Here is a 13,765-nt window from a genome sequence, read left to right as displayed (position 1 = left end):
TAGATATTGGTGTATGTCTAGTTGTTCAAATGTGTATGTGAAAATAATTATAACTTCCTTATTATAGGATTTGGAAACCTGCACTTTATCCACACTAAAAGTCTGTCCCAAATTTATTTGGACGCTTTGAGTTTTGAGATTAGATTTGCCTGATAGTGCATAAACTGCATAAACAATTGAAACACTTTAGATATTTAACAAAAACTGAAGCGTTATCGTACTGTGAAGAGATTTGTGGCTCATTCAGAACAGATTTGGTTTGTACAGACAAAGGCATAATGAGGAAGGTTCCTGTTAGACAAATTGATCAGATTAAGAGAGCAGCTGTTAAAATGCCCCTACAAAGCAGCAAACAGTGATTTGAAGCTGCTCTAGAACCTCAAGGTGGAGGATCCTCCAGAGGCTTGTGGTGCATCAACCTACTATTGGGCCCCTAACCAGAGCTCACAAGCAGAAACAGTCTCAGTGGACCCAGCCGTACATGAAGATTCATTTTCAAACAGACTTGTTCACTGATGACTGCTGTCCAACCCTGGTTGGTCCAGATGGATGCAGTAGTGGATTGGTGGTGGATGGACACCACATCCCAACACGACTGTGACGTCAGCAAGGAGGTGGTGGAGTCATGCTTTGGGCTGAAATCATGAGGAGAGAATCATTGGTCGACCCTTCAGAGTCCATGAAGGTCTGAAAACGACCTCACCAAAGTATATGGACTTTCTGACTGATCACTTTCTTTCATGGTTCTAAAAGACGAGCTGAACCTTCAGTAGCAAAATCATCTTCATCATGACAATGAACCATCTCATGCTGCAAGGAATCCCACTGTGTCATTGGCTGCTATCGGCATAAAAGAGGAGAAACTCATGGTGTGACCTCATCCTCCTCTGACCTCTGACCTCAACCCTATTGAGAACCTTTGGAGTTTCCTCAAGCAGAAGATCTGAGGGTGGATGCAGTTCATATTGAAACAGCAGCTCTGGGAAGGTTTTCTGATATCCTGCAGAGAAATTCAAACAGAAACTTTCCACAAACTCACAAGTTCAATGGATCAAGAATTGAGCTGTGATACCAAAGAAGGTTCTATGTTAACATGTAACTCATCTGTTAAGATGTTTTTGATTGAAACAGCTTTTGATTTTAGTACATGTGACCACTTAATGCTGCACCTTCAAAGAATGACAGTTTGCAGTTCTTTATAATCCATAAAATGTTTAAAAAATTTGCTGTGCATAATAATTTGGAAGAGTGCATTTAGATTTTTTATTTTTGAAAAAATTTCTGTTCTTATGGGGAGCTTTGTTCAGTAAAATGTGATTTATACTGTAATAGTTCACAATTTCATTTGCATTGACCATTTAAGAAAATCTGAGAAAATATCACTTGCATAATTTGGAGTCATGTGATTTGGACTTGCATCATAGGTTTACTGACTTTAATCTGAACTTTATAAAAATCACAAAATACTTCAGACTTGATTCTACTTAAACCAGAAAGGCCCAAAAGTTCTCCACAATGATGCGACCGACTTAAATCACATTGAAAGCAGCTGCTTCCAGTTATTCCTGCTGTGCCACGGATGTTTCTCTTGTTGTTCAGTGAAGAATGGCGGTTTGTTTCTGCTCCAGTGCGTCTGTCTGTAAGACCTACTGAGGATTAGGTTTGTTTCCCTAGAGGTTAAGCTAAGCTGATGCTAAAGTCTAAAGTGTGCATGTTCTTTTGAGAGTCACTCTAAATCGAAATTTAAAGTCAATCCATTAAGTCAGGGACTCAGGTCAAGTTGAGGGCGTCCAGCTCACACGATGTTTGACTTATTTCCTCCCCCTCACGCCATTCATCTGTGTGGACATATTTGGCCTGAGCAGCTAATGACCAAGTGGAAAATCCCCACCATACCATCCAGTGTTATGACCTGGACTTTGGACCATCAGCCATGTCATGGCTGATGACTTAAAACCTTCAGCAGCCTATCAATATTACAACACAGATCTGGTTGATGCACAGACTTCCACTGATTACATAAGAGCAAATAAAGAAGACAAAATATTAAGACTTTTCACACAGGAGACTCTGGGAGGCAACGCAACACAATGTGCATTAAACAAAGTCGTGTCAAAGTAGTTTATCTGGTATTTCTGACAAAGTTTTAACAAAAGACATGGAAAAGGATCCATAAGTCAAAAAGATCTTTACTCAGTTGAACGTTACAAACAAATGTTCACAAACTGAACATCTTTTTCCAAACTATCTATTGCTACCTGTCTCAAGTAACATGATAACCAATTATTTTATTTTTTCTTGAAAAGTGCTATTGCTAATTGGAACAAATTAGTAATTAGTAACATTTATGGCACTGTTGTCAGCTTGTGTACAGAGAAATATGACCTCAAATCTATCAGGGAAACCGTCCAATACAGGAGCAACCTCAGCCTCATCATGTTAACACAATAAAGAAAGAATTGATTTATTACAAAATTAGATACATAAAAAAACAAACAACATTTTCATTAATACCTGTTTTGTTTAGACCCTTTGGCCAATTAGCATTGAGCTGGCAAAAGATGAGGTAAGTTCAAGCAAACTACAACGACTCTGTCCTACGTAAAGTATCCAGTAGTAGCAGACAGCTAATCATCAACAACCACCAACAAAAAGTAAAGGTTGTTCAGAAGATTGCTGCAAAGCTACCGACTGTAGCGCCTCTTTGAGTTGGATTCATTTGGATATATTTTATTCATCATGTAGAAACCAGGTATAGATTGAACCTTGAGACGATCCGACTTAAATGAATTGTAACTGAAATGACAAAAAATACAAAATATTTCAGGAAAATATAAAGAAAACACAAACCGTTAAAATGTATCTACAAATGAAAATTAATTTAACAAGATTTCAGTTTGCATTCTACAGTCTTGTTTTTATTCCCACATTTATTTTTTCGTTATATATTTTGTGTTTACTTCCTTATTCGTTCCTCCTCAGCAGCGATGCCGTCCAGGAGGGGGCGCTAAGTTGAATTTGTCTTTTATTCATTTTATACATTTCACATTAGTGGTGAAATATAAACTGTGCTGCATTTTTTATGAAGTTGAAACAGTTCAGTTTCTTTGTTAGCACCGTTTTCCCTTCCACTAACCTCCAACTAGAAAAGCTTTGTTGGCTACATCAGTATTTTACCAAGGCACTGTTCTTGGTGAAAATAAAAGTAAAACATGAAATAATTCACTGAATTGTCTCTTTCCTCAACAAGTCATTAGAAACGCCGTGGTTTACTGTGAGCCCCGCCATCGCTGCTGGCGTTCCAGCGGTTCCGAACATGTCGATGACCCGCCACAGACAGCTGTCCAGGGGAAAGTCGTTATCCACCAGATTGACCAGGAAGTAGTTATCGTGGATGTACTTGACGATCATTCGTGACGGCGACTCGTCTTCGTAGAGTTTGGCCCACTGTTCGATCCACAAAGCAAACGCCTCGTCCTGAAACGCAGCGATAAAAACATGATTCCAACACTTTCAGTCCGACATGTTTAGACGTTTTTCAGCACCGTGACGACAGCGTTTAGTCAATTTATTCAATGGATGCAGGGGAGACATTCATTTCTGAAATAAGACTATTTTTTTTAAGTGTGAATGACATAAAATTTTTATAAGCCTGACAAAAATAAAATGCCTGACTAGTTTGATGATGTACAACATAAATATGAACAAGTAAAAAAAATGCCCAATGAATTTTCAGAGGACCAGAAAATATATCTCCGTTGCCTTTAATTAAAAACCAAAAATAGTTTTTATCTCTAAAATTGCACAATTATATTAGACTACTGTGATTTAATTATACTGCAACCAGTGGAAAACTGGTTTTCAACCAATTTATAATACAACATTTTTGTTTTTTATTTCATTTGATCAAGAAAGAAAATCTTTAATTTTGATTCTTTACCATTCATGGCATAATTTAGATTTTTTTGTGATCCGTTGAACCTCCTGTTACTGATTTTACCGCCACCCCGTCTCAAAAAGTTACAGTTGATCTTGCTAAATTTTTTTATCTTTATTTTTATGACAACATGGTCTAATTAGTTGTAACTGATGCACATAAACTTCTCAAAAGACGGATTTTAAACATAGTTAATATTTAAAGTGCAAATAACATGTTCAAGCGTCTTCTTGAAATATAACCCTTAATAAAAATTATATCTATTCATCTTTTGCATTTTTGTCAAAGTGCAAAAGTTTTGTGTAACATGAACTGTTTACACAGAAGAAGCAAATCCCACAGAACATCTCAAAATGGTTTTTGCAACAAAACAAAAAAACAAGGTAACTGAGATGATACGGTTTTGGATCACACGTGGTTTCACCTTGCAGGTTTGGCTCAGAAGAGACTTTGCAAAACAGGAAGTTAAATTAGGAGAGGACCAAAACGATTGGTCAAAATTCAGCAAAGTTGCAGTGATTGGTGGGAAAATAAGGAAATACAGAAAGATTTAGTGTGGTTGGTCAGATTTGCGGAAAAGCTGTGATGACTAGTGAAAACTGAAAATCCATGCTAAATGTTTTCCATTCAAACACGTTTAGACCTCATAACCTTCCTGTTTCGTCTGCGTTAAATGATTTTGATTTAGTCAAACAGATACAGCTCCTGACAAACTTCGATGTTCCAGGAGTCCACATGTGAAATGACAAGGTTGATAACTTCACCAAAGGCTCCTGAAGCTACAGACCTTCCAGTACATGAAGCTGACTGGGTCCACTACAGTGGGCTGGACGATCTCTCTGCCTGGGAAGATGCCCCATGTCACCGCGTTAGGCTGCATTTCGTGTGCGTTGGTCATGTTATGCCCCTGCACACAAAACGTCCAGTGAGGCCCGTGTACAACCTGCACTCACACAGCGACTAGCAGGACTCCCAGTCCAGACTTACATGCACGTCGACAATGTGATAGTTGACACGAGGCTCGTACTTCTTCAGGACCTTCAGGAGGGCTGTGACGTTTTCACTGGAGGTGAAAAACTCCAGGTAGGCCTATTGGATGGAAGAGCGGAGAGCTGAGGCGACGTTTCAGAGCAAAACGTGTTTGTTGAGGATGACCAAACAGAGAGAGTCAGCACCTTCTGGAAGACATATCCTCCTGGAGGACCCCAGCCCACCACAGGGTCTGCGGATGGTTTGCCATTGATGTTGGGCTGCGAGTTGATGGTGAGGACTCCACGTCTGTTGACCTTCTCAAGCTCGTCTTTCAAAAAGTTGGTCTCTGGGGCCAAAGGCTCGTCGTTCCAGGGTAAGCACAACACCTAGGGGTGGAGAGAGAGACACGAGGGCTTTAGCAGACTGCAAGATGCTTTAGGAGTCCCATTCATCAATCAGACAGGGCAACACCTAACATTTTACTCATTGATCAATGATTTAACCAACCAATCCAATCACTCAAATTGTAATGTCAAAATGAAGGGAGCTGTGGTCGTTCAAGGGCAGATATGATTTGAATGGATTTAAAGGTCCATTACAATTTAAAAGCCACTTTTTGACTCCTGCATTGTAACTTCCACTTTTTGGAAGCTTCGGTTCCGTCATTTATGTATGCAACAACAGAAGAAAAAAAGCAAAAAACAGCCGTTTCTTTGGAGGGAAATAAGTGCTACATAAATGTTCTGCTGGTGTCTGCAGACACCAAGCAACCCCAAGCCGTGCCCAGCCCTTCACCTGCAACCCAAGTGGAGCTCCACCCACTTCATTACAAGTTACCGGCGCAATGGGAGCTGGAAAAGGAAAACGTTTTGGTTTTTTTCTGTAATACATAGCATTTTGTCTCAGTCACGGAGTCACTGTTGGAAGTTTTTTGAAAACTGCCAACAGTTAAGGCCGGCCCAGGGGCCTCCTTGGGGCCCTAAGAGAAATTTGGTTTTAAGGCCCTCTATTTCTGCAATCAACAGTCAGGTGAGTAGATCATTGGCACACCTGCTATGGACTAATTGCATTTCCGACAGTGTTTTTTACATGATGTCCTTTATGTATGTATCACATAGGACACAGGGTTTCCCCCAGTTTGTTGTAAGTCTGGTGGGTCGCCAGGCTTTAATTGCCTCCTATCAGGCTAAGCATTGTTAGTTTTTATTTTTATACAAACATGCATGCATACATGATCATGTTTACATGATGAAGTACATTAAAAAACATCAATAATTTACAATGAAAGTGAGATTTTGTTAATATAATCACATAGAAATCATCACTTTAAAAAATACAAAACAAGCCTCCTAGTGGCCCTAAGCTGCTGCTCAGTTTGCTTATGCCTTGAGCCGGCCCTGCCAACAGTACAGGGTGGGAAAGACTTCGCCTGAAGGAAGTTCTGTTCCTACTGTTCGCCATAAATCTGCAGATTTCCTTAAGACTACCAATACATCTTCATACTATTTTTGCATATTTTTAAAATAAATGTACTTTCCCTTTTTCATGACTTTATTAATGTGTGGTTAAACAGTAGATCATTCACATGGCGACAGCCTGCAGGTAGACCTGGTTACCTTCTGTCCGTTTCGGTTTGGTTGTGCTGTGATGTAGCATGTGAAGACTTCAAAGACGCTTTGTTCGTTCTTCAGTTCCTCCCCCCACATCTGTAGAAGTGCTTCCTTAGAGGACTTACTTTTTAAGTAAAACAGGTAGTAGTCATTTAATTCTCCGAAAGCTGGAGACGAAGAGTTTCCCCTAAAGACAACAGCAGAACAGTCGGTCAGTCACCAAAGTACAGCTTCACTTTGTCCTCTTCTGCTGTAAGCTCAATGCTTCCAGTTGTTTCTAAAATTGAAACATTTACTTAGAAAATCAAAGAATTAGGCAGTGCTGAATCTGTGTCCGATTAGACCTACCATCTGCCGTTGGGGAACTCGTCCCAGTCCTGGGTCCTGTAGATGTAGCTCTTTGGTCTGGAGGCCCAGAAAATTGGTCGGACATCCTCTACCTTCCGTTTGGGATTTGCACTAACGGCCCAGGGAAGAGGGCGTCTGGCGAAAACAACAATCTGTGAGTTTGCAGACCAAAGAAAATCTGCCTTCTTAGCCAGACGCTTGCAGAAAGTTTGCAAGAAATAAACAAAGAGAGGATCAGCTGCAACTAGGTCTCCATGCATCTTAGTCTTCATGAAGATCAAGAGTAATTAGGAACTCTACTCTACCTGAATGAATTTCAACTTCAGGGTTTCTCTCTGTGTATTATAAGCCTGGCGCCCCGCCAGGCTTTACTTGTGCCCCCACCAGGCGTAGCATTGCTTATTTATTTAAGTTGTTTTTTTTGTCTGCATCTTTTAAGACTTTACACTTGGAGTTTAGTATTAATCCTCCAGTCTTTCAATAACACATAATTATCAAGTGATATTTTCAAATTTCCTGTCAACTTTAAACATCTTTTAACTCAAAAGCACAATTGGCCGCTGGATGAATGACTGAACTAGAACCCCGACCACCGGGCTTAGCAAGTTTTCAGGGCGAAACCTTGAACTTACCAAAAAAGAATGCCGATTGTCTACCAAGGTGAATGAACCCAGTATGTTCACATGTCGTTTTTCCAAGTCAAGCTGGAACTCTTGCCAACAAATTCGGAGCCAAGTCTAAAGACTAACATCTTATAAACATTTTCTTATCGGTTCCACAACATCTAGTCGACAGTAAGTTCTTAATTCTGTAGACGACACACACACACACACACACACATACACACACACACACCAGTGTATGTAGGGAGACGAACCGGCAGCCCTCCAAACGGCTGCTGGTAGAGGTCAAAGAGTCCTCAGTTGTTTTTCTAACTGCTCCACAGGTCACAGCTAGTGAATAACATTTGCCAAACACAGGATAAGAGCGTGTAGAAAGGAAAACGATACAGGTTCAGGACCCAGAGTTTCATGTTTTACTCCGTCGCCAGTAGAGTTAGACTGACCTGGGGTCTTCTACCCACAGGCCCAGCTGTCGGAGGACCTCCATGGGGGCAACTTCTCGGTTCAGAGTGTAGAAGTGGAGGCCTGGTACCTTTCCGCTGTCCAGCAGGACGCGACACATGTCCACCGCCTGATGGATCCCATAGTTCCGGATAGCAGCATCGTTGTCCTTGATGGGTTCTATGACTTTAGTGATCTCCTCTGGTACTTCAAGTTTAGACAGCTTGACAAGCTGACGTAACGACTGGTATCCCTGGAAAATACACACAATTTGTTTTTCTCTTTTCTCCCTTTCCTACCACACGACAAAAGTCTTCAGTCTGGTGCATTGGTGTCAAGTAGAGGATAATAAAGTATATTCTAGTTTAACTACCAGGGACTTCATGATTCCTTTTTGTTTCTATTGCTTTATTTATTTTGTATATTTAAAATATCCTCCAGTTCCAGTGTTAAATGTTCATTTTAATTTAAAGTGTATTGATCTTTGAGAACTTGTAGTATTATGCAATTACCATTTTATTACTTGAAAATGGTTTGGAGTAATAATAATAATAATAATAATAATAATAATAATATTGTTTATCACAATAACGTTTGGGACAATTCATCAACCAGCTGTAGCATTTGTTGAAATAAAACCAACTTTGATCCACTGTTAACTTTTGATTTGATGCTCAATCATAAAACTAATCCTAAAAACAGATTAATTTTATAAATCAACTTTTGCTGCGGGTCCTGTGAGGGATTTATACCTGTGCAAGGATGTATATCTTCTGCTACAGTACATTACATCTCATGCACGTTACACACTAGGTTAGTTTAGTGAAACTAAAAGCAGATCTTCATGTACTGAACATGTATGAAGAGTTGAGGAAGGAATTCAGGGTTTCTTTTCTCATTTCCAGACAACCAGCCACCATTTCCTTTAGGACAGATTAACATGTGAAACAGCTTCTGTCCATAGATCCCACTACTTGTTACACACCGAGCCTCAACAGGTCCATGATCACATATGTTTGGACTTTTATAACTTTGGTTGTAAACATCAAAAAGGAAGCTTTCTTCACTGCTTGTTATGCACAACGACCAGAGATTTTCACGCACTGTTTAACTTAATGAACAGGTGACTTCACAGTGAAATGTGCAGCAGCTGATAAAAAAAACTGCCTCGTAGGAAAATGGGTCAACGGGTTCGCGTGATGATTTACATCTTCCTGGAAGAAGTTTTTAGTACCTGGATGGGAAAGATTCCAGGAAGGATGGGACATGTGATCCCGACCGCCCTGCAGTCATCCAGGAACTTCAGGAAGGTGTCAGGCCGGAAGAACAGCTGCGTGATGACAAAGTCTGCACCAGCGTCCACTTTCTCCTTCAGGTGCTGCAGATCCTGCTCGTAGCTTTCTGCCTCAGGGTGGCACAAAGACCTTTAATTGAAATGACTGGAAGTACAGATTAGTCTGCCATGACCCACAGCTCTGAACCCTGCAGCAGGTCAGCAGGACAGACCTGAAATCAAACTGATCACAGATGGGTCTGGTTGTTCCGACAGATAAATGCTCCAGTTAGAAACAGCCTTGGTACATAAACCTGCTAGAAATCCCAATAAGTGAAGCGTGTTGCACGCTCTCTGCTGTGAAAACTCACCAGCAACACAAATGTCAAAGTATTCGTCAAACTCTGATCGAATGTGCTTAACCAGGTCAACGGCAAAGTTGAAGCCTCCTTCCTCGTCCTCCCAGTCGTCTCCCACTGGATCTGAAGAGAACCAGAGCTTTGTTTAATGGTGGCCATGATGGGTGATCTGGCAAAATGACGACTACAGGAGTTAGTTCAGCAGCTGACGTTACAGACAGTAAGAAATGGTTTCTGTTTTCTTAGCAGTACAGTATCAATATATCACTTTCACCCAAGTTGCAGCAGATAATAAAACTAAATGGTACCAACAGCTTCATGCAGCAGGGAAACAACTTTTTGGAGATGTTCCTCTAAATGATTGGATCTCTAATCATTCAGTTAGGAACTTTGATTTTTTTATATTTTACACAAATATCAACACATCCCATAAAAGAAAATATGACATAAAAGGCCTAAAAATGGTAATAAAATGTTAACAATGGCACTCCTGTCATCAGTACCCGTCTGAATTAATAATATAATGTGTCAATAATTATCTAATTGGGGGCAAAGACAGGCTATATAATCATGTGAACCAGCCTCCTGCCCCTTAAATGCCTCAGGAAATTGAATAATAAAAAACAAATTGAAAAGGGGAACAAATTTCCAAAATTATACTTCTCTTTTTCAAAAAGATAATGTAACATCAGTGGTTCTAACCAGTTTTCATTCAGCTGGACAGAAATAAATCGTAAATACTGCAAAGCCCGGTCTAAGATCATTAAAAGTTGGTTTGAAATATCGTTTGACCCAAGTTACACGTTAGGTTTTTAATTTCAGAACTATACTTTTATGAAAGGAAATAGTGAAAAATCCTGATCATTCTATTCCTGTCAATGTTTTTGTCATATTTCCCATCCCGTACTTTTGATAAAAATACCAGATAAAGCCAAGCCCAAGTTCTCTCTCCACTGACCATGTGCGTTCAGTCAAGATGTCTGGACACCCGTTTGTAAAGAGTCTTCTGTCGGTTTTTGCCACTCTAAATCTAGGCTCGATGTACACGGCACAATTTTTAAGAATAAAAAAATTCTGCTGAAAACCTGACCGGCAGAGTCTCTGTTCAGACAACAGGAGAACATGAGGTAGGAGACTAGAACCCTGCGAATGCTTGAGGAGACGCTGCAGTGCAGTTCCAGCTGCAGCCGTTCACAGCAGCACAACGCCTGTACAGACGCGTCGCTTCTCAGAAGTCTAAATCAAGCGTTGCTCTTTGTTTTCCAGGAATCTCAACCCACACACTGATGCCGCTCTTATCTCCTGAGGCGTGGAGATAAAACACACAGCCAGGGAAAACCTCCCAGGTCACACCTGTCCTGAGCCCTTCGTGTCTCCGCTGTACCTCCCTCAGCGCCATGATGTTCTTCAGGCCCAGGTGCTTTGCCTTCGCCAGGTAGCCGGTGATCTTCTCCTTGGTTTGGTTGCAGCAGGTCAGGTGGAGGATGCTCTCCAGGCCACAATAGTTGACCGCTGTGCTGGCAATCATCATGGAGGACGTCTCCTTGTCTGAGCCGGGGTCTCCCGCTGGGTGCCAGGTGACGTCAATGAAGAGCGGTCCTCCAGAACCCATTCGGTCAAACCTGTCACATCACAAATAAACTTTTTTAAAAAGTTCTGAAATGTTTTCATCTGAGGTTTTACTGGAATATTCTGAAGTGTTGAAGGTGTTCTGGGGGGGGGATGGTGTGTTGGTAGCTTTTAAGGAAATCTTAATACTTCAGTGTGACGAGAAATTCTGACATTTTCATGTCCCCAAAGTGGTTAAGAGTCTAGAGATGTCCCCGACTGGGCGTGTGTTCAAAAAGCGAGGTCCAAAAGAAACTGACCAGTGAGTTTAATGTGACAGAACTTGACTGGTCTGGTTCTCGTGTAAGTTGGACTGAACACCTCTGGGATGTTCTCATCCAACAGCAGTCTCTGACAGACTTACTGATGGTTCTCTGACAGACTGGAAAAATACTCCCATAAACACACTGCCACAAGAGTTGAGCCTTCACACACGCTCTTCTGAAAGAGGCCCACTTCACCATGAACGCATTTAAGTCAGTTTCTGTGTAATGGCATTATGACATCAATAATATAAATCATGTGGTCTGAATACTGGCAGATTTGATCAAATGAACAAACACAGCAGAAGGGTTTTTTTAAGCTAGCTATTTCCAAATTTAGTAAATTGTTATTATTATTATTGATCCTTTATTTATACAGGAAAATCTATTGAAACTCATTTACAAAAGCCCTGTCATACATATGAAACAAATAACAAAAATAAAATGTAATCTACTTTACTCTTCCAAAAATCAATACCATACATTACCAACTTTAGTAAATATTGCTGTTTATGAGCAACAACCAGGCAGACAAGCTAACTTGACTTGAACAAGTAGGAGCCTATTTATATAAAAACAACTTAGGAAAAGAAATTAGTGTCTCAATACTTGCGTCCCTCACTTCCAGTGTCAGTGGTGACGCCTCATCATGGGCAGGTGATGTAGTTGCAAAGGGTCAATAGCGGTAAAAAAAATAAAATATTTTTTAAAAATACGTGCTGAAGTTACAGAAAAACGTGTAAAACAGTCAGCTGCAAAACCTACCATCTTAATCCCAACCTCACAGGTATGGAAGTTTTTAAACTCAAATATGAAGCAGTTTCACACAGTTAGACCTCAATAGGATGAATTAACTCAATTATTGTTCATATCAAAAATGTTCAACTTCACAGTTTTTAACAGTGTAGTTAGTATAATGCTCTGGATCGTGTTTCCTTTGGCAGTGGAGGTCTGGAGCTCTGTGTGTGTGTGTGTGTGAGTGCGTGTGTGTGTGTGTGTGTGTGAGCGTGTGCGTGAGCGTGCGGGAGATGTAATATGACACAAAAAAGAAGAAAATATTCCATAAAAGGCCTACAAATAGTAATAAAATGTTAACAATGGCACTCCTCTTATCAGTTACCTTCTGAATTAATAATATAATGTGTTAACAATAATCTGTTGTGTGCCAAAACTTGGCACACAACAGATTATTTTCTTCTTCCCACACTCTCCACATCACTTGGGTTTTCAACAGAATACTCTGTCTTGGGTCTGCCTGAGGTCAAAGGTCGGAAAGCCCCTCAGAAAGCCTGGAGGAGGTCGGCTGGTTTCTGTACCTGGAGATCAAGTTGACAGCCCCGCTGGCCGTGCGTGGAGGGAAGAACTCCAGGGAGAACCACTGATCTCCGGAGTCAATCCTCTTCCTCATCTTCTCCCGCAGCCGATCAGAGCGGTCTGCGTCCAGCAGCGGGGTGGAGCAGCGGGAGCTCTCCTTGGAGCTCTCGGCGCTGCTGTTGCTGGCGCCGCTGGAGTCGCCTCGACACGACAGCCAGCTGCCGTCCACCTGCTGCACCTGGTTCACCATAGTGAGAAACAAGGCTGGAAAAAAAAACAAAACATAAATCAGAGTTTCTGTGATTTCACTGAGAAAAAAAAATGAAGCTGCAGGTTTGTCTTCATTCCAATTCTTTCAACCCAATCCTAAAATTATATATTTATGAAGTTTATACTCATTCAGGTATTCAATAACTCGGCATTTTTAAAAGAACTAATATATTATTTTTTCTGATTTTTTTTATTTCCTCCCAAATAAGCTGAAAATATACAAGTAAGCATGAGCAAGGGTAAGGTTTTGAGCATTTTATGACGGCTTACAATTAATGACAATCCTGAAAAAAAGTAAAGCAAAGGTTACCCAACGTGCTGACTCTGGAGCCCTGCTCCCTTTCATCTGCTGAACAGAAATCCATAAAACCTGATCCACTGCTAACTTAAAACTAAAAACGGATCCTCCTGTCCCTTCACTGATTGCATGTTTACAGATCAAACGGCGCTAATGTAATCTGAGCTAAATGGTCCCCAAAAACTGCTTTTTAGGGCCCCAACAGCCCATCACACCTGAGCCAAATGACTTCATGACGCCTTCAGTGTTCCTCGGTGTTCTGAAGGATTAATCGGTAGCATTTATAAAGCCTGCTAACAGTCACAACATGCTTCTTACCTACTCAAGGAACGTCTCCAAAATAGATGGATCCACGCAGTTGTCTCTCCGGTAGGAGCACATGCATGTGGAGCTGTAGCAGCTGCAGGAACTGTTTATGGCCGGATAGATTTAGTGCAGCACGCTAGCTG

General features: G+C 40.8%; 1 protein-coding gene across 1 annotated transcript; it reads right to left on the bottom strand.

The window, feature by feature from the left end:
• Window positions 1-2,169: 2,169 nt before the first annotated feature.
• Window positions 2,170-13,481, bottom strand: LOC122833189 (methylenetetrahydrofolate reductase-like). Its single transcript, XM_044120581.1, has 12 exons — window positions 13,329-13,481; window positions 12,751-13,012; window positions 10,948-11,185; window positions 9,572-9,702; window positions 9,166-9,355; window positions 7,934-8,184; window positions 6,868-7,002; window positions 6,526-6,706; window positions 5,113-5,295; window positions 4,925-5,026; window positions 4,725-4,844; window positions 2,170-3,477 (listed from the first exon to the last, which is right to left on the bottom strand). Exons 1-12 carry the CDS (start codon window positions 13,381-13,383, stop codon window positions 3,223-3,225), a joined length of 2,103 nt encoding a protein of 700 aa, XP_043976516.1. The 5' UTR covers window positions 13,384-13,481; the 3' UTR covers window positions 2,170-3,222.
• Between the last annotated feature and the right edge of the window lie 284 nt (window positions 13,482-13,765).

This window comes from Gambusia affinis, linkage group LG01, assembly GCF_019740435.1.
Source record: "Gambusia affinis linkage group LG01, SWU_Gaff_1.0, whole genome shotgun sequence".
Taxonomy (NCBI): domain Eukaryota; kingdom Metazoa; phylum Chordata; class Actinopteri; order Cyprinodontiformes; family Poeciliidae; genus Gambusia; species Gambusia affinis.
This window is presented reverse-complemented; position numbering and strand designations above follow the sequence as displayed.

Excerpts from the sequence above, each read along its gene's own strand:
- LOC122833189 (XM_044120581.1), bottom strand. The coding sequence starts at position 13,383 with ATGGATTTCTGTTCAGCAGATGAAAGGGAGCAGGGCTCCAGAGTCAGC. Across the intron at positions 9,703-10,947 it reads ACATCATGGCGCTGAGGGAG|CTCTGGTTCTCTTCAGATCC; the intron begins GTACAGCGGAGA and ends CATTAAACAAAG. Across the intron at positions 6,707-6,867 it reads GAGTTCCCCAACGGCAGATG|GGGAAACTCTTCGTCTCCAG; the intron begins GTAGGTCTAATC and ends TGTTGTCTTTAG.